The 18956-nt window shown below is 36.5% G+C and overlaps 2 protein-coding genes across 4 annotated transcripts; one reads left to right on the top strand and one right to left on the bottom strand.

Annotated features, from left to right (window-relative positions):
* The first annotated feature begins 859 nt into the window (after positions 1 to 859).
* TAF13 (TATA-box binding protein associated factor 13) lies at positions 860 to 6482 on the top strand. The gene is made up of 4 exons (XM_083362860.1): positions 860 to 1228; positions 3185 to 3263; positions 4276 to 4373; positions 5054 to 6482. The coding sequence occupies exons 1-4, from the start codon at positions 1202 to 1204 to the stop codon at positions 5222 to 5224; spliced, it is 375 nt and encodes a 124-aa protein (XP_083218986.1). The 5' UTR covers positions 860 to 1201; the 3' UTR covers positions 5225 to 6482.
* Positions 6288 to 17158, bottom strand: RMP64 (ribonuclease MRP subunit p64). Of its 3 annotated transcripts, none has more exons than XM_083362844.1 (10): positions 16993 to 17158; positions 15281 to 15435; positions 14171 to 14247; positions 12966 to 13097; positions 12600 to 12677; positions 11199 to 11569; positions 10416 to 10483; positions 9058 to 9311; positions 6542 to 8122; positions 6288 to 6509 (listed from the first exon to the last, which is right to left on the bottom strand). In XM_083362844.1, the coding sequence occupies exons 1-9, from the start codon at positions 17090 to 17092 to the stop codon at positions 7774 to 7776; spliced, it is 1584 nt and encodes a 527-aa protein (XP_083218970.1). In that variant the 5' UTR covers positions 17093 to 17158; the 3' UTR covers positions 6288 to 6509; positions 6542 to 7773. The 3 variants fall into 3 exon arrangements, with proteins under 3 accessions (XP_083218970.1, XP_083218971.1, XP_083218972.1); XM_083362845.1 differs by having other exon boundaries at positions 11199 to 11422; XM_083362846.1 differs by lacking the exon at positions 14171 to 14247 and having other exon boundaries at positions 16993 to 17113.
* Between the last annotated feature and the right edge of the window lie 1798 nt (positions 17159 to 18956).

Here is an 18956-nt window from a genome sequence, read left to right as displayed (position 1 = left end):
CGGGTGGCTGATGCTTCTTAGTCTGTGGTTCTAAGTACTTTACTCTGCTTAAAACTATATTATTTTCAACTCTACTGTTAATTCTCAACAGCAAATGGATTTTAGCAGTCATTTCCTGATTGGTGTCATTTTAACTTCCAATCCTCTTTTCTCTATCAGGTAAGCAGCCTACTCTTTATGTTTCTTGGAATTAAGACCAAATGCAATAGGTAAATTATTTAATAATGGCAGGATTTTTCAGAAAGAAGTTCAGTTTGTGGGCTCAAAATGAGCAGTAAGCAGTAAGAAGTAATTCATGTTTACATTCATGTAGAGATTATATGCATTACCCTGCGTACATCCACACATGTACTCACAATATTAATTCCACGGTATGTTGTATCTTAATACATGCTCTGATATGTTAATTTCATAAACTCAAAATAGTTGGAAATGGAATATCAGGGAGATAGGTATTCCCTGAATATGTCAATATTAGAAGATAAAACCATAAAGGATGTTTATCCTGATAAAGGATAATAATAAGCTTTGATGCAAGTCTATAGCTTTTGATTTGTTAAGCTTGTGCTTCTACTTTGGCAAAAGGCAGAGAAAATGGCAAGAAAATGTGGCTGTGTTTACATAACACATTAAGCCAAATTTCTCCTGATTTATATAGGATTATTACATGAACTCAGTTTTGACGTATACAGCACTCCATTAAGCCAAACATAGCGTTGTATTTATAAAACTGGAACACTGCAAAGTGGTACGTACCTTAGGTAGAGAAATCAAAACAGCAAACCTGACTTAATTTATCACGTATTGTTTAATATTTGAAAGCTACTTTTCTCCTTCTACCTAAACATTAGGGCTATAAATCAGGGCTGGAAAGATCCAGATGATTACAAGAGGGCAGGCAGCCCCGAGTGCGCGTTTTCTGCATCTGTTGGCTGCTCTACGGCGTCCGCGCAGATGCTTCCAACCAGATGTGAAAGCCTCCGGAAAATACCTTCGAATGCTGGCCATTCTAAAGGTTGCGCATGCGTGACTTGCCCAATGAAGCCGGTGGAAGAGGAACCGAAGGCCTGTTATAGTCATTTGCTAAAAGGCGCATGCGCAGTTGAACGTTAGCCTTCCTGATTGAAGCGGAGGGGAAGAGTTGCTAGTCAGAAGCGGTGTTTGATTTTGTAACTGGAAAGAGGTAATTCCTGATGCTAACATGGCCGACGAGGAAGAGGACCCACCTGTAAGTGAAGCCGAAGCATAAGGTGTTGAGTAGCCTAAAAGATGTAAACCGTGATTAAGGACCAACTGGGATGCTGGCCGGAGTGGCAGCTGCTGGAAAAGGAAAGTGGCGCCTCCCGCTTCCCCTAAATTTCACGGGGATGCTGGAGTCAGTCGCACACATCGGTTGGAGAAGCCTGAAGTTTTAATCCAGGGTTTATTGGGTATTATTCTCATTAAAAGCTAGATCCTGTTCGTTGGTGACAGCGCATCATTTTGAAAAACGAGCAGGGAAAACCTGTACTAAGATGCTGTAAAATAATTCACTTGAAATAAATCCAAATGAAATGTTTTATTCACTGGATTTCGGAATGTAGGATTCCAATCTCGATTCATTTTATGCAAACAAAACTGGCAATTAGATTCCCTGGTCATTATAAGATTTACAGGTAGATAAACTTGAATTTGGTTTTACATTTTCTGATGTAATCCTTCTATAAATACAAGGCAATTCCCAGTAATTGCATAGATCATAGAATCATATGACTGGAAAGGAACTTGGAGGTCTTCTAGTCCAACCCTCTGCTCAAGGCAGGAGCCCTGTAGCATCCCAGTTAAGTGGTTGTTAAGGAAGTTTATTGTGGAATTAACGTGTACTAGGTGTGGGCCAGCAATGTACGCCATACAAATCCTTAGATTCTTCTTTCTACTATTATTTTTGTACTTTGCATTACATCTGGTTAGCATTTCCTTTATTAGTAACCATGGGCTTTGCTTGCTATAATTGTTGGAAGTTAAAATCCAAAACATCTGAGAAGAATCACATTTCATAGTGGCATGATGCTTTGCAAACTAATATCAAACATACAATCTCCCTCATTCAAGATGCATACACAATAGGTTTTGTTCCACCGGACTGCCCTTTGGTTTGGTACAGCTGTATGTGTTTGATGATGGACAATTTTTTTTTATTCTCATAGATTCATGGCATATAAATAAGGTTGTAAATTTAAACCTTGATTCATATTAGTTGGTGAAGGGCAAAAATACTATAAATAAAGCTTGTTTTACTTATAGATGTTGCAAAAAATATTTTTTTAAAAATTATATTTTCTGTTTTCCCACCACTCGGAGTGTTAGATATTTTGGATGTCTATGAGAAACTCACAAAATTTAAGAAAATGGAACACAACCTCAATGGTTTTTAGCAACCTGTTTCTATTATATGAGGTTTTATATATAGTCAGCATATTTAATAGAAACTACTGTTTAGAAACTACTATTTTTTCTAATTAGTTTTAGAGCAGCTCAAACAGATCAGTACCTTTACATGCTGAAATATATTAGAATAAACATCTGTATTCAAAGTGGAACAAATGATTTGGAATATGAGCAGTTATGTTGCATCTTTTATTGGCATTTTGTCAAATTATATGCATCTTTTCTTGGAGTTGCACAGCAAGATTCAGGTTAAGGAGTTTTCAATATGTGCAACACAAGTACCAACACAAGCTAAGAATCACCTTTTCTCCTTTCATTCCAAATTGCTGCACAGCCCTGTGCTAAGAATTATGAGTACATAGAGTTGTCCCTATCTATATATTTTTATAAAGGCATTATTGTACTCTGTTGATAAGTTTTATTTTAGATTCTTCAAATGATATGTAGCATGGAATATGCCTTTTTCAGTTGCCATATTTGATGTTTTTATGAACTTTGCTTGTAGCACCCCAAGGTTCTAGCTGAGATCAATGTGAAGGGTTGATTTTTATGTCTGTAAGCATAATTTCATATTTGTTTACAGTAAACCTATTTTCATATTATACTGTTTATTCCCCCAACTTCAAGAGATATTTTTAAAACCCTTTGCTGTCTCTCTGCTTTTAACCATCCTAATAATTTTAGACTCCTTGTTTCTTAGCTAAATTTTAGGGTATGCCTTTTTTTTTAATCCTAATTTTGGATTTGTTATCTATAGTTTGAAGAAGATACTGAAGAAACAGGAGGAGGGTCAGATGGTGGACAGGGAAAAAGGAAGCGGTTGTTCTCCAAAGAATGTAAGTTGATGTCAGCCTACAAGTAAGAGTAAAGTAGATGATTTGTATGCTGAAGATACCAAAGAACTGTCAGTGTAAGAAATAGAGATATTAGTTTTAATGACCTAATTTTTTATAAGGCAGCTTTCTATGTTCTCACAGGTAGTGAGGAACTTAATCCTTTTGTAGCCTCCACTTTTGAAGAATCCATTTACCGGTATCTATGTGGTACACTTTTCGAATGTCAGTATTACTGTGAATTATTGAATGATTATGTCTAGAATCTATATCCTATCAAATCTGCATTACTAAGTAAAAAGAAATTGAAATGGTTAAGTATATTTAACATCCTTCACATTTGCTCATGTGTCATTTGATACAATTTGTAGCACAGCGAATGAAATATCCATTGAATAATGTTTCACATTTTATGAAGTCACGTAAGATGTCTTTCGTTGCTAGTTGGTTTTGCAGTGAGATAGTGATGAACAACTATGCACCAACTACTACGTACTTAAAATATTTGATTTTTACTACAGTTCAATATATTTGTATTTTTGGGGGTTGCATTTGCTAACACTTCCATGACAGTTCTAAGGTTGCAGTCTGCTTTTCAGCCCACTTTTTTAACAGTAAGCCTCTCCAAGCTTCTCATTGTAAAATACCATTTCTGTGAAAAATTAGTGTTGTACTAAAGCTTATAATGTAAGTGGTATAATTTCCTGAACCATAAATTGGACTTTAGAACTTGTTGGCTAATTTATTCATGGAAGTGGCAGGGGCTTTTCTCAGAATGTTCCTCCTTCAACATGTTCTATTAAAATGATCTTTCAAATACTAATATTAAAGTTTCAGCATTGTTTTCCCTTACAAGATGAACTACACGTTCCCCAGTAGATTTATTTAAAAACACCATTACAATTAGCTTGATTGGAGAATTTAGAAGAATGTGAATAATTATATAGACCATAAGTCTTCCAAGCTGCTGCATTCAGTGTCCTCCTGCAGATGATTTTTGCTTTCTTAATTCCAGTGAGATGTATGATGTATGGATTTGGAGATGATCAGAATCCTTACACAGAGTCTGTGGATATTCTTGAGGATCTAGTCATAGAATTCATCACAGAAATGGTAGGTTCTTATAATATGTTAGTACTTATTAGACACTTGATGCAACAGATGCAATATTTATACTACTACTACTACTACTACTACTACTACTAATAATAATAATAATAATAATAATAATAATATTTAGGCTTTTGTTTTCCTTGCAGCCCTGTTTTATGTAAAACTGAGTTGAGACACATATAAAAGCTATTATGACCCAGTAAACTTCCAGTAACAAATTGTTTTACATTTTTACCTCCTCCCCCTCTTTCATTACTTTATAAGTAACTCAAAGCAGCAAATATACCTAATACTACTACCTCCTCCTATTTTTCCCATAATAGTCTTATGAGATGGGTTGGGCCGAGACTGACCGGCTGAGTCTTCCAGCTGGATTTCATGTCTAAGGAAGGAGTACAATGCAGTATCCTGTTTTCTGGGCTAATACCTTAATAAGTGTACCAAACTGGTTCTCAGACTATTAATGAACCAAGTAGTGTAGTGATTCAAGTGTTGGACTAAAAGCAGAACTATCCTGGTTTTAGTCTCCCTTCAGCCACAAAGTCAGTGGATAATCAGCTCCTAGTTTCTTTTTCATAAGCAAGTATACTGCCTAAATACTGTGCACAACTCAGTAGCATTGAAGAAAATGTCTTTGTTAATTTGATTTAATTGAAATGGATTTTCTTTTTGCACAATAGACCCACAAAGCAATGTCAATTGGACGACAAGGTCGAGTACAGGTTGAAGATATTGTCTTCTTGATTCGTAAAGATCCACGAAAATTTGCTCGTGTGAAGGACTTGTTAACAATGAATGAAGAATTAAAACGGGCTCGAAAAGCATTTGATGAAGCGAATTATGGCTCTTGAGGCCTTTTTTGAGCTCATCTCATTTTGATTCACCCTTTCTATAAAAGGAAGCTCAGTGAAAAATAATTCAGAACACTGCTGCCCACTGAAATATTTAAATTGTGGACTGTTTTAAGATATTCATTATATTATGCTGCTTCTCTTTAAAATGCTAAAATATTCTTGGACATTATTCCTTATGTGCATTTATTAGACTGCAATCATTTGAGTGTCATAACTCGCAGTTTATATTCTTATTTAGCTCATTTTTTTTCAAGTGTTACTAAAATTTCTAAGGGCCACATAACTATTATCTTTTACCTCTATCCTTCCTATCAAACTTTATTTTAAAAAATATGCTCATAAATCTCAGTACTTCTAAATTGATCTTTCTTTTCTCCATGCTTCATTTAGTGTTGTAAAACTAAAAGATAACCTCTTTCACAGCAGAGTACAAATATTAGCAAGCAGAAACAAAGCTTATTCTGACTGAGCTAATCTGACAGGATTAATTGAAAAGGATTAAAGTGAAACTATAAATTTATGCATTATGTCAGTGATAGTTGCTGGGCCATCAAGGTTGAGTCTATATGGATAGGAACTTAACATAAGAAAATGGACTTCTGGTGAAGACTTATGGCAGATTAAATCTCTCTAAAAGAGTGGAGATAGCATTGCAGCAACCATGGTGGCCAGACATTAAATTCCAGCACTGTCTTTCTATAAAAAGGAGAGATTGTGTGCACCCAGTTACATTCCGGACAGCTGTTCCTTATGAGTAAAATGCAGGAAGTGAGGTTTTTGTGAGCAGCTGGGAGTTAGCTATGTCCATAGCTGTAAGGGCAGTTCATATGGACAAAAGGTTTGCACAAGCCTAATTTCTTAAATGCTTTTGAATATAATTTATAGCTAAAGAGATTTTGTGAGTGATAGGATAAGAGAATTCCACTTGTTGCATCAACATTTTTCTGTATTAAAATGAAAAAAATCAAAATTTAAAAACTTTTGGCAAAACACTTAAAAGAGTAGCTATAAGAAAGTTTAAAACAGATTAATGGTTTTAAAGCTTTAAAAGATTTTTCAGTGAAAGTGCTTTTGAAAAAACTTGGAATTAAAATAGACAACTGAGCTGGACCTTTATGGGAATTATATATATATATTGCCATTAAAAAGTGCAGATTATTGGTGAATTTTATAAAATGAAAAAATACGAGCCAGACGATGATGCTGACTTTAACTATGGGAGTGCCGTCTATGATTAAAGTATTAAGGGCATGGGAAGACAAAACAATGGGGGGGAGGTGGACTATTTACTCTTTTCCCTTGCAATTGACAGACTTTCACCTTGGATTACAATATTACAATGGCAACCACTACAAAATCAGCAAAAGTAACAGAGGGGAATAGAGGCTCACTAGAGCTATTTATAGAGAGGAATTACACATTTACTTCAGAAAATGTTCTGAGGAATTGAGCAGTAAATTAGCTGAACCACTTGATGCTAAATTAATAAAATGTATTTGTGTTCTTTGTTACTAACTGAAGTTACATTCTGCATGTATGTAAGAAAATGAGATGGATATGAAAAAAGTTATTAACAAATTACAGGTATTTATTCAACTTATAAGGCACTTCAATAGTCCAAGTAACTTTAGGCAAACAATAAAGCATAATAAACAGAAGACAGTAATAAACAGAAACCCTGTTTCACTGTACTGTTAGAGAAGGAAATACCAATAAAGCTTGGAATCAGGGCATGATAATCTTGTACTATAAAAAATATAAACATACAGTTTAGTCTCGCGGCTTTTAGTGGTGATTTTTCAGTTTCTTTTTTGTAAGTCTATGAATCTTTACTGTTGTAGCTTTGATAGGTTATAACTATTGGCTCAAAAGTTTGTAGATTTAAACTGCATAGAACAATTTTTTAAATATTATGTGAATTTGTTCCTTATCAGTGACTAGTCTTGTGCCGTTATAGAAAAGATAAACATGTCATAGATAATGAATGCTTTCCCCCTTCTTCAAGAAGTAAGGATTTTTTCTTTCTTTCTGAGATAAAACATTACCTGGGACTTCTCCAAGTTGCCCCATACTAGGACTGGCCACCAGAATACCAAGTATAATTCACAGCCAGATTCTTATTGATATTTAAAAATGGATAGTTCCTCCAGCCATCTAATATTGCAAAGTGATCTTTTGGTTCCAGGTATTTGCTATAGCTCTGAAGACACTTTATCACTTTAGTGCTCTTTCCCTCCATCGTCCCCACTTCATTCACCCCAATGAATTATTTGAGGACACTGTTACTCAAGTATTCTTAGCAGCATTGGTTTGGCAGTGCTCCAACTTAAGTTTCAGATGATCTGTAGCAACACTTCTTCAGATATAAAACATTGCTGTAAAAATAAATAATTGAGGGATGATTCAAATCAGTCCACCAACAATTAGAACTTGCTTTTCAACAACTTCAAGGAAACCTCAAAACCTAAGAACAGCTGTCTGCGTTTGCTATAATGAAATAGAAGTAACACAACTGAACATTTTTGATTACTTAACAAAAAGTAGCCCTAGAGACCTATAACTTTAAAAATATCATCAATGTCATATTTCTGATCAATGACTTCTTTCTGTATATGGGTTGGGTGATTTTCCAATACTGCAGGGACAGAAATGCCATCATGGATACTGTCCTCAAAAGTCTTTGTACCACTGGAGTCCAAAGTCTGATTGAGGAAAGGAGATACAGGACCTCCTCTATGTACAGAAGTAGTCCGTGAAACACAGCTCTGCTTCCGTGACAGTCTACTATTTCGCTGGGGACTTCCTCTAAGAAGTTGCATGGGTCTCTCTCTGCAACTATGGAGTGTAAGATATTTACAGATAGTGGCTTTAACACATTTAAGCTTCCGCTGCAATCTGTAAGAGAAAAAAGATGAGCAGTTAAAGCAGCAAAGAGCAATGTTTGATGTAACAGTCTGTAAAACCAAGTGTCATTTAGATTACTCCAGTTCTTTCACATGAACAAAATTCTAGCGAACTTGGAAGAGCTTTACCCACTAATCAAAGCTTAATGCTATGAATGCAAATGCATGCTCCCAACACTATTCATGCAGTTTAATTTTATTAACATGCACTGAAAGAGAAGTTTCATCATTTCTGTATTACAAATATGGAAATCAAATACTTTTAGCATCCATCTGGGACTGGAGAATCTATAGTTCTCTAAAGAAAGAGGTTTTCAAACTTTCCAGTTCTCTGAATTGATAATGGGAAGTCATGGATCCAAAAATACCTGGTGAAACGTGAGACAGACAAGCAGGCTGGTGGATGAGAGCTATAGGCGGACACTGCTGGTGGGCATCAGATTATGCCCAGGTGGATGGGGGCTGTGGAGCATGGGAGGGCAGATGCTGCAGGCAAGCACTAGGAAGTATAGGCAAGTGGGTGATTGGACAAGTACTGTTATCAGTATGGATATAAGGCCCCCATACTGCTGAGGGGCTCCCCTGAACAAAAGGCAGGAGCAAGTTGCAACCTTTGCCAGATATCCCACTGACTTTACTTGTAGGAAGATGGCAGGGAAGGTTGCAAACGTCAATATGTGACCCACAGGACACTGCAGTCCTTGTAATTGAGAGCTAGTTGCCATATGCCTAAATCTCGATCATGTGACCATGGGGATGCTACGATAGCCACAACAGGACTGGTGCTAAGTCCCCCTCATTAAGCACCACTGTAACTCTGAACAATTGCTGAATGAGTGGTCGCTAAACAAGGACCACTTATATTTCAGGATTACACAGAGCCCATTTAGAAGGTATGGAAAGACCAGGACTAACAATCCTACACACCTGCAACCTTGGGCTTCCACATGCTGCAGCCTCTTGCTTTTTAAAAGCTTCATTCCTAAGAAGAAAGCCCCTGATCTAAATTTACTGTTTTTACACCAGGTAATTGTTGCTTTCAGTGTTTCAGATAGTTCTTCAAAGGACTGCACTTCTTTAAACTTGGACACAAAAGAGCGAAGATGCTGAGATCTCAGGACTTTAGAAGAAATAGATGCGATTTTCTTTGACTCAGGAAGCATATTACTGAATTTAGAATTCTGAAATAAAGTAGTAAAAAATTAACATTGTAAAACACTAATTAAAAAGCTAAGACTTAGAATAAACTTTAAGATTCAGCATCTTTGGCTAAAAAGTACGTAGACATTGAAAAACTAAATAGATAGATTTAACCACTTTAAATGGTTTAGAGTTTGTACAAAGACAAATGTTAACCATGAACAAATGTCTCACTGGAGTCTTCGAAATTTGCTTTTTGAATGGCCTCCTAAAATGCATATCAAAGTAGTTTCTAGGATAACTGAAATGTCATCTCTTCTTCATATTAAAAAAAATTCACTATTTCTTGTGACCAAGAAAATTCTACAGATGATCTGATTAGCTTATGAAATTGTCTAGGACCAAATTAAACAACTGATTAGTGCTGCTTATTTTAACTAGGAGTAGATTCCTTCAAAGGTTTCATAAGTTCTAAAGACACCAAACAAGAATGAGACAGGAATTAAAATGAAGCTTTCCACATGAAAGTGTCTTTCTGACCATCAAGCTATAATCAACTATCCCAAAATATTCTTGAGATGCTATAAATCCACATCCAATGGAAAAAATTTCCATTACACAAACTTAATTAAATCACTAAAACCTATTTACAAAGGAGATAGATGAATGTGTTTATTCACATACATAAGAAATTACAAAGCACAGATAGTTATGACATTTAAAGAAAAACAATAGAGACTGTGCCAGGTGGATGATTATGGGTCAGATATTCTTTCTATAGGGTTGTAATGGATAAAAAAGGAGACAGGCACATTAGTTATGTACATTGCCTTTAGCTGATCCAAAATAAATGTGGGGTAAAATTGTTTTTCCTTCCATTCAATCATGTCCAATTCTTGCAGACAGTCTGCACAAGTCCCCACAGTTTTCTTGGCAAGGTTTTCAGAAGTGGTTTGCCATTGCCTCCTTCCCTGGGCTGAGAGAAAGTGTTTGGCTCAAAGCCACCCAGGTGGCTTTGTGCCTAAGGTAAGACTAGAACTCATGATTTCCCAGTTCTATTCTGATGTTTTTACTATATCAAACTGGCTATCAAATATAAATAAAAATTACAAGCCTATAGCATGCAAGAACGGAATGGAACACACCTCCTGTGACACAGGATTAGGATATTTGCATAATGTCTTCAGATCAAACTTCAACTTCTCTGCAAGATCTAAAAGAAAAGACACAGAGATAAAACTAAAAGCAGGTAAATAATCTTGAACAACAATAGGTTTAAATCAAGGAATCTGCTACAATATCAGCCGGGCCACTTCGATCTTTCAAGATCAGCATACTCCAGGTTCCTTTCATTACCAATATATAGTGGGATCTCCAAAACATGCCTTTTCTGTAGCAGCACCTTCCCTCTAGAATGAGGTTTCTCTGATGATTTGGATTTCCGCCAATCTGCTGTTTTTCACAAAAACAAAACTGACTTTTCACCCAGGCATGGGAGAGAGACAGTGAGAGTCCTCGCTTCATTCTATCTTATCCGTCATGCATGCCATCTTTTAATACTTTTATTGCAATTTTTTAATTGTAGGCTGGGGCAGAGAATGGGGAATTGCACAACATGCAAATTTAATAAATTATTTTGTACGTTAGTGTAATCGTCACTGAATTCCTGAATGGATATCCTGAATTCCCGCCAGTAGATATTTAATAGTCCAAAGAAACATCTGAGCATTTGCCATTTTTATCCCTCCCCACCTTTCGCTCATCTTATTTTCAGGCATTCTCCACTATTAAGAGAAAATATAATCAACACAGATCTTCCATTTCAATACAAGTTATAAAAGCCTAAAAAAATTGTATATTATGCTGTCATATAATATAAGCATGTGTGAGACTGTTCGTAATATTCAAGTAAATTAAGCAGCCATTACCTTGATTAGGTCTGTTGATCAAAACTGGTTTTCCAATATCAGAAATAGTTGGGGTACCTTTCCTCCTTTTCTTCTTTTTTTTCCTGACTGCTGGAGGAAGAGCTACGTTCAGATTCTGAGACTGGGATGCAGTCTTATGTACCGAAAACAATGTATTCATCCATCCAGTGCCAGTTTTCCTTTCTATAAATCTTTTAGGCATTTTCTTCTTAATCTCTAAATAACTGGTTTCCAGAAAAGAGTTTATTTCAGAAGGAAAGACAAATCCTTTAATATATGGCCTTTGGTGCATTTTTGCTACTTCTTGAAGCAATTCAAAGAGATCCTTATACAACGTACTAAGTTTTTTTAATACAGCCCTATAAAGAATCCTAGAATAAAGGAAAAACACAAAGAGACGTAACGTTTGATATTGGCTAACATAATTCCATATTTACTTCTCATTTTCACTAAGCTCTCCAATTCAGTATGAATTAACCAGTATTGACTCACAATCAACTTTGGCAATAAAATTAACAATAATCCTGAAGAAAAAGTCAAAGAGGTTTGTTACTTACAAGGGGTGAGTAGCTTCTAAATTTTAGAGGGGTATCCCAGGAATTTTGAAACTGCTAGTTACTAGCGTAAGGATCTGTAATGCTATGAGCCTTACTTAATGAGACAAAACACACGCACACATGAAGCAGAATTTATGTTCACTAACCAAAAGCAAAGAAAGGTAGATGGATAGAAAAGTGAGCTGTCTACTTTGGCCAGAATGTCTGGCAACTTTATTTATCTGAAACAAAGGAGATCCAGTTACCAGATAATGGAGCAATTCTAATACACTGAGAAAGACTACAGTTCCATTTTTTGGGAAAAATGAATTCCAATGGTTGGGCAGTACATATGGTCCAAAGCCATCTGTATACCGCTAAAAGTTTATTGGAATTAAGGTATCCCACCAGACATTGTTTTGCATAGAAAGAAGATCCCCAAATTGAGCATTTGGAGAAAAGGGATCTGGATCTGCATATAAAACCCGTTACACATAACCAGTGCCCACAACCATTTCTACACTAACTCCACCTGCCTTATTTAAGTTTCTTCCACTCAAAATCAACTAGGGAAAAATAAATAAATGTTTATAAAAAAAATATGTTCCTTTTTCCCATCCCAGCTGAAACAAAGCTTCAGAGTTTCTGATGATGCCATTTAATCTCCTTCACCCACCACTTTTCCTGGGTCCACCATAGCAATAAATGCAGTTGGAACTTTATAAATTGCAGTGTGGTACGATACTCATTGGTATGCCCCCCCACATCTAATTAGTAAGAAAGTGGTTAAGCAAAATCTTTGTTATAAACATGTAAACAAATAATTAGAAATGAAACAATAAAAATGTTTAAGAGATGTACATACCATAACCGACTCAGCAACCCCAGAATCAAAGTGTTGAACAATACATACTCTTCCAAACAAAGATGTTTAGCGATTAAACTGAGAAACAAGTTGGTTAAGGCTGGATATTTCCCCAAAAGTTAGAAATCCAAGTTAAATGTTTATTTTACAGTTACTCAACTCAGTGAACTCAGTCCTAATACAGTTAACATTAAAACACATTTACTTTTTTGTTATTTACATTTTTAATTCAATAAAAATCAAAGTCATTTATACTAAATTATGATGCTAGAGGACTGCAAAAACTTAAGACCAGAAAAATTATGCACCACAGCCAGTAATGAACAGGATAATAACAGCTATAAAAATATTTTTTTCGAAGGATACCTAAATGCCGTACAAGAACATTCAAGTAAACGTAGTATAAGCTTGCAACTACCCAGTATCTTCACCAGAACAACTTCTATTACAGGCTGGCTGGGGACCAAGGACTCTGCAGAATTTTCAGATCTCTGTTTTCTATTTAAAATAGAGGAGAAAATGTATATGCGCTTGAATGCTACTCTCTGCTGCTTCGTCACAAGCTGATACGGTAACTAATGTTAATGACACAGACCATGCAATACCACCTGTCTGCAACTCTTTAAATCAAATGAACTGTTTCTAGATCACATGGTAGCTACAGATGGTAGCCACACTGTACAAGGAGTCTTCAACTTACAACACAATTGAGCCCAAAATTTCTGTTGCTAAGTGAAACAATTGAGTTTTGCCCCATTTTACAACCTTTCTTGCCACCCTTGTTAAGTAAATCACTACAGTTAAGTTAGTAACATGGTTGTAAAGTGAACCTGGATTCCCTGTTGACTTTGCTTATCAGAAGACGGTAAAAGGTGATCACATGACCCCAGGACAATTCAACCATCATAAATATGAAGCAGTTGCCAAGCGCCTGAATTCTGATCACATGACCACGGGGATGCTGCAATGATGTGTGGAAAATGGTCATCAGTCACTTTTTTCAGTGCTGTTGTAACTTTGGTCACTAAACAAAAGGTTGTAAGTTGAGAACTACCTGTGTCAGGAAGAGCTGTAGCTGTTTTAAGGAATTCCAAATGGGTGTGATCTTTGTATTCCGTGAAGCAGATGACCTTCCCTTGCTTGCTGGAATTTGCAAACTCTGGATGGACTGACTTCCCCTCGCTTGCTGGATGGGAAGGCAGTTGGGAGTTTGCAAACTCCAGACAGCTTGTTGTCTTTTGCTTTCTGGGTGGAAAGGAAGCTGAAGGACTACGAGGACCCCAGAGAGAAGTGTAGCATGTGGTGCCTGGGGTGGGGTGGTGGGGTGGAAGTAACCTTGGCTCAGGGCAGACGACTTGAAAAAGCCACTCAGGATCTCCCTCACCCAAGGCACCCTATGATCTATTTAACAATTTTCATTTAATGGTTGCATCAGAAAGAGTACGGGGTAAGGGTAAGTGAGGCTGTTTTGCTTAATAACCATTGTGACATGTGCCCATTACAGTCATATTTCAAGGACAATCTGCATTAATAAAACTACAGAAACATGGTCATGTTAACAAACTACTTACATGAGGCCCATCTGAGCAATTTTTTGAATCAACTTTTCCAGATTCATTAAATTTAAACGTTTCAAGCATTGTTCTACCTGAAATTATGAAGGTAAAAAATGTTGCTTACTGGCCTATATTAAAAAGCAAGCAAACTGCATTATTTCCAATAAATGTGCTTAGCTCTAGGTATAAATGAATCAATGTTTTTCATAACCTTGTATTAAGAACCAGATTCTTCACATGCACTATATAGTATCTCTAGCATATATACTTGCGAGCACTCCTAACTTATTCAAAAATAAATTTCAGTATAGTGTTTCAATTAGTGAACAGAAACAATCTCTACATGTCCCAAAATTGAGCAAACAAGCTTTCTGCAGAACCAATGCATTCTATTTAGTTGAAATGATTTACAGATTCAAAATAAAATAAATATAAAGGTAAAAGGTAAAGGTTCCCCCGCACATGCGTGCTAGTCGTTTCTGACTCTAGGGGCCGGTGCTCATCTCCGTTTCGAAGCCGAAGAGCCAGCACTTGTCTGAGGATGTCTCCGTGGTCATGTGGCCGGCATGACTAGACGCCAAAGGCGCACGGAACGCTGTTACCTTCCCACCGCAGTGGTCCATATTTTTCTACTTGCATTTTTACGTGCTTTCGAACTGCTAGGTTAGCAGAAGCTGGGACAAATAACAAATAACTCTGTTACGCGGCACTCTGGATTCGACCCGCCAAACTGCCGACCTTCTGATCGACAGGCTCAGCGTCCTAACCCACTGAGCCACCGCATCCCTTACAAAATAAATATAGCAGGTGCAAAATCCTTACAGTCAGTATTACATAATTCCCATGGCAAAAATATAAACTTCTAAGCGTTGGGCTATAGCTAGCTAAGTCTTTTTTTAGTCTTACTTTTGGCTTTTTTTTGCTCCTCCTTAAAGAATTCCTCTACTAAAGATGACATAATGGGCAAATTCAGCATTTTTGATTAATGGAAGTCCTTGATTCCCTAAAGCTGGATGCCATATATGCATGGTTCCTACAGATTTAAAATGTAACATAATCCCAAAACCTAATAACTAGCTTAAAATGTAACAAGATTTAATCAAGATTTCCAAAAAGGTCACCAACCTGTTTAAGACTCCCATATGCCTTTTGATGAATCATCTGATTATGATAATTATAAATGATTGAATGCAGAAGGCTCTGTTCTGCAACCAGCATTTTGCTGTTTAACATGCTGTCAACAGTCCCACACGTCTTCAGAACAGTTGAAAGGCATCTCACTAGAAAATATAAACATAGGCATCAATAGGAAGCTGCAAAAATTCACTCAATAAACCAGTAACAAAGGAAGTGGATCTCAAATTCCAGTATCAGTTAGTTCAGGGGTTAATTTTTTTGCCACACCTCTTTAGTATAAATTTAATGTACATCCCCTAAAAAAATCAATGGAGCACAAATAATGAAACAAAATAAAGCTTTGGGAAAAGTAGATTTATTATAACATTGTACAACTAAATTTTTTTTTCCATCTTCCCTGCATAGTCTCTCTTCAAGAGAGCTATACTTGGTAGTGTGGGGAAACCCAGAGTTATTTGTCTGCAGCAGATTACCAAAGAAGCTGTGGTGTTATGAATCTGCTTTCTGCACTAAGGAAATTTTTCCTTCCAGCAATTTATTTGGATTCTGTCCAGGATCTTGTATCCTTCAGCTACTTTGCTTACTTCCTACCATGAAAGTCCAGATACTTGCTGCATATATAGGTGCTGGTTTTTTTGCATGGCACATTTATGCATGTTTAATTAAACCATGATAGTTCATTCAATTAACCCAATTTTCTGGGTTTGCGTTACAGTGAACGGTTTCACCAAAAGGTGACTTCATGCAGTACGAATATGCTTGTGTTTTTTTCTCAGTTGTGCACGTTTACGAGTTTCGTTCCTCAAGTTAACTCCAGTTTAATCAATTAACCCCATATTAATCGAAAGTTCGAAAAACCTGTTACTGTTATAGCAACTAAATTAATGTTACATTTAATAACGGCACCCAGACTGCTGGTGGCGCAACATTGGAAGAAAGATTTACCTACAATAGAACAATGGATACTTAAAGTAAGGGACGTAGCTGAAATGGCAAAAGTTTCAGCATATTTGAAAGAACAGTCACAAGAAAAATATATTTTGGAATGGAAAAGATGGATTGATTATATTCAGAACAGATATGGGACTAAAAAGTTTCAAATAGCATATGAATAATTTTTAACAATTATAGAAGTGTTATTATAATTACTTTAGTTTTGTTATAAGGGAGTTAAAGGGTGGAAGGTTCGTTAACCCTGTAATATATTTAGCATATGTTTGCATAAGATTGCTATATGTAATACCCTGTATTCTGCTTTGGGAAGTCGGGGGGGGGAGGGTTGATGGGGAGGTGGGGTTTATTATTAAAATTTTGTAAAACTTTTCAATAATAAAAAAAGAAAGTTCGAAAAACCTAAGAGTATTAAATCATCAGTTAAATATAGACACGCCTCATTTAGCACTGAGGGGAAGATGCTTCCACTAAAATCCATTAGAAAAAAAATTACAATCCTTTACACGCAAAAACTGTAAGATTTTATTAACGGAATGAGGCTTTTATGCATATTTTAGGTTGGCTCAAGCTCAAATCTGCTAGATAATAATTTAGTCCCACCACCCAAAAGTCTGTTAGTTAAACTACATTTCAAAAAAAAAGGAAAGAAAAGATAAGGCAGGAACTTCCGCAGCAAGCGTGTTTGTCTATCACTCAAATTTAACGCGAATTGCAAAGATGTTCCGCGTTGAAAGCTCTCCGTTAACCTGAAGCATGTTCAGTCGGCACGACTTCGGCGGAATTGCAAGCCGGCCAAGGCACATCCCACCGGTTCCACACCATCTCGCCGCCTTCGGACGCCGCCATCTTGGCTGGCGGGAGATCCCGGATTAAGGGATATCTCCGGAAGGAGAACGATTGACGGACACCTCTCCCCACCTCCAATAGGGCGAGGGAGAACAGAAGAGGAGATTCTTTTTAAATGTGCGCCTTCTGATTCGCTATTTCCGTCGGAGAGGCGGGACCTGGAACCGCGCTTTAGTTTGAAATCTCCTAGAGAACGTTCTCGTTACGATTTTCTCTTCGTTTCACGCTCTCCTTTTTCCCTCTGGTCAAGTATTTCTCACTCCTGATAGCGCTAAGATGTTTGGACTTCAATTCCCAAAATATCAAGAGTGAAAAATACTGATCTATTGATTGTTGGTGTAGGAATTGTGACGACCACTAGATAGCATCAAACTAATGCTTTGCTGCCAGGCTGAAATGTTTTGCATTCAGATATTTGCAACCCATATATAGCCCTAGATTAGTATTGTACATGTATTTGATTTGTCTAAAAAGGGCGTCTCTCGTTTCCTTTAATCTGCATAGCAATTACTGTGTAGTTTAATTTTACTCTCCATTCTCCCCTGCACAGTTAAGGTTTAGCTGCAACAATACAGCAATAAATGAGCAATGGTAAACATTTTATTGGAGAAAGATACTTATTTTTCCGAAGTGTAATGACTGCAATTCCCATTATCCTAGAGCTGATTGTGTATGATAAGATAAAATATGAGATCTCTGAAAAGTGCCAAATAGAAACTGGCTCAAATGGCAAACAGAGGAAGGACTGAAGACTGAAATTTGGCATCAATTTTTGGAGACTAACCCATACATTTCAGTATGTAATCTACAAAAAAATGCTGTAAGTCTGCTCTGTTTTGCTTTGTTTCTTTTAAACTTATTACAGAGCAGACCATCACAATTCCTCTCTTAAAGCAACTACACTACAGAGATTGCAATTTGAAATTCCTTTTGATATTACAAATCTTTTCCTTCCCACAGCTTCATAGCATCTGTTGTTTACTTCAGTCATGGACTCTGGACTTCTTTCCTTGGCTGTCCTGCTGAGTCGTTAAGAGCTTTATGGATCAAATTCTAAGAGAAACCATTGTGTTATAGCCTGTTCCATAACACTAATGGTTCAAAAACATGGAGGTGATGAGTATGAATGAAATCAAGGAAGCAAAGCAGTAATCAAGTTCCCACAGCTTCATGGAGAACTGAGCTAAGAATTACTGTACTTCCCCCACAATGCCGCCTCCCCGATTCTCTTGCCACTTCTCTGAATCCTAGCAGCCAAAAATTTGTTGCCAGGTCAGGGAAACAGATCTGCCCATTAGAAAGCCAATAAAAACCAGGCAGAACTAATCCCCTGACTTCATCTTTCCCCAGGACCATAACAGAAATGTTGCAAATTGTATGGCAATTTTAAATATTTAAACAGGGAAATCATACTTTAAACTGAGACATCTTAATCCAAATATAAGATCCCTTTATAGTGGGTTGAGGATGAGGTGTTCTATACCACTATGAATTTTACCTGATTTTCTACCTGCCTCCTGATGGTCTTTGGTAAGCGGCTTTTATACTTCTTTTCTCTCATTTTTTAAAAAATTAAGTAAACATAATTATAGCTATGATTTTGATACTTTTGAGATTTTTGCTTCATCAATAACTTCTTAAACACTTAAGAAAGTTCTTATTGTACTTCATGGAGCATAATAAAATCACTATCATGCATGTTGAACCACTGTTTGTTGAATAAATTGCAGTTATCATAATCAGATAGGCTAATATATAAATAATAGTTTATATATTTATTTAATATTATGAATTCACATAACATTTTAAGCTACAAAGAAATATGTGATGTTTAATGTAAGAAATTTCAGGTATTGGAGGAAGG

This window comes from Vipera ursinii (assembly GCF_947247035.1).
Source record: "Vipera ursinii genome assembly, chromosome: 4".
Lineage (NCBI taxonomy): Eukaryota > Metazoa > Chordata > Lepidosauria > Squamata > Viperidae > Vipera > Vipera ursinii.
Note: the sequence above shows the minus strand (reverse complement) of the source record. Positions and strands in the feature narration are given on the sequence as shown.

Excerpts from the sequence above, each read along its gene's own strand:
- TAF13 (XM_083362860.1), top strand. The coding sequence starts at position 1,202 with ATGGCCGACGAGGAAGAGGACCCACCT. Across the intron at positions 1,229-3,184 it reads ACGAGGAAGAGGACCCACCT|TTTGAAGAAGATACTGAAGA; the intron begins GTAAGTGAAGCC and ends TGTTATCTATAG. Across the intron at positions 3,264-4,275 it reads GCGGTTGTTCTCCAAAGAAT|TGAGATGTATGATGTATGGA; the intron begins GTAAGTTGATGT and ends TCTTAATTCCAG.
- RMP64 (XM_083362844.1), bottom strand. The coding sequence starts at position 17,092 with ATGGCGGCGTCCGAAGGCGGCGAGATGGTGTGGAACCGGTGGGATGTG. Across the intron at positions 13,098-14,170 it reads ATTGCTCAGATGGGCCTCAT|AAAACAGAGATCTGAAAATT; the intron begins GTAAGTAGTTTG and ends TATTTTAAATAG. Across the intron at positions 8,123-9,057 it reads GTGGAAGCCCAAGGTTGCAG|ATTGCAGCGGAAGCTTAAAT; the intron begins GTGTGTAGGATT and ends TTTCTCTTACAG.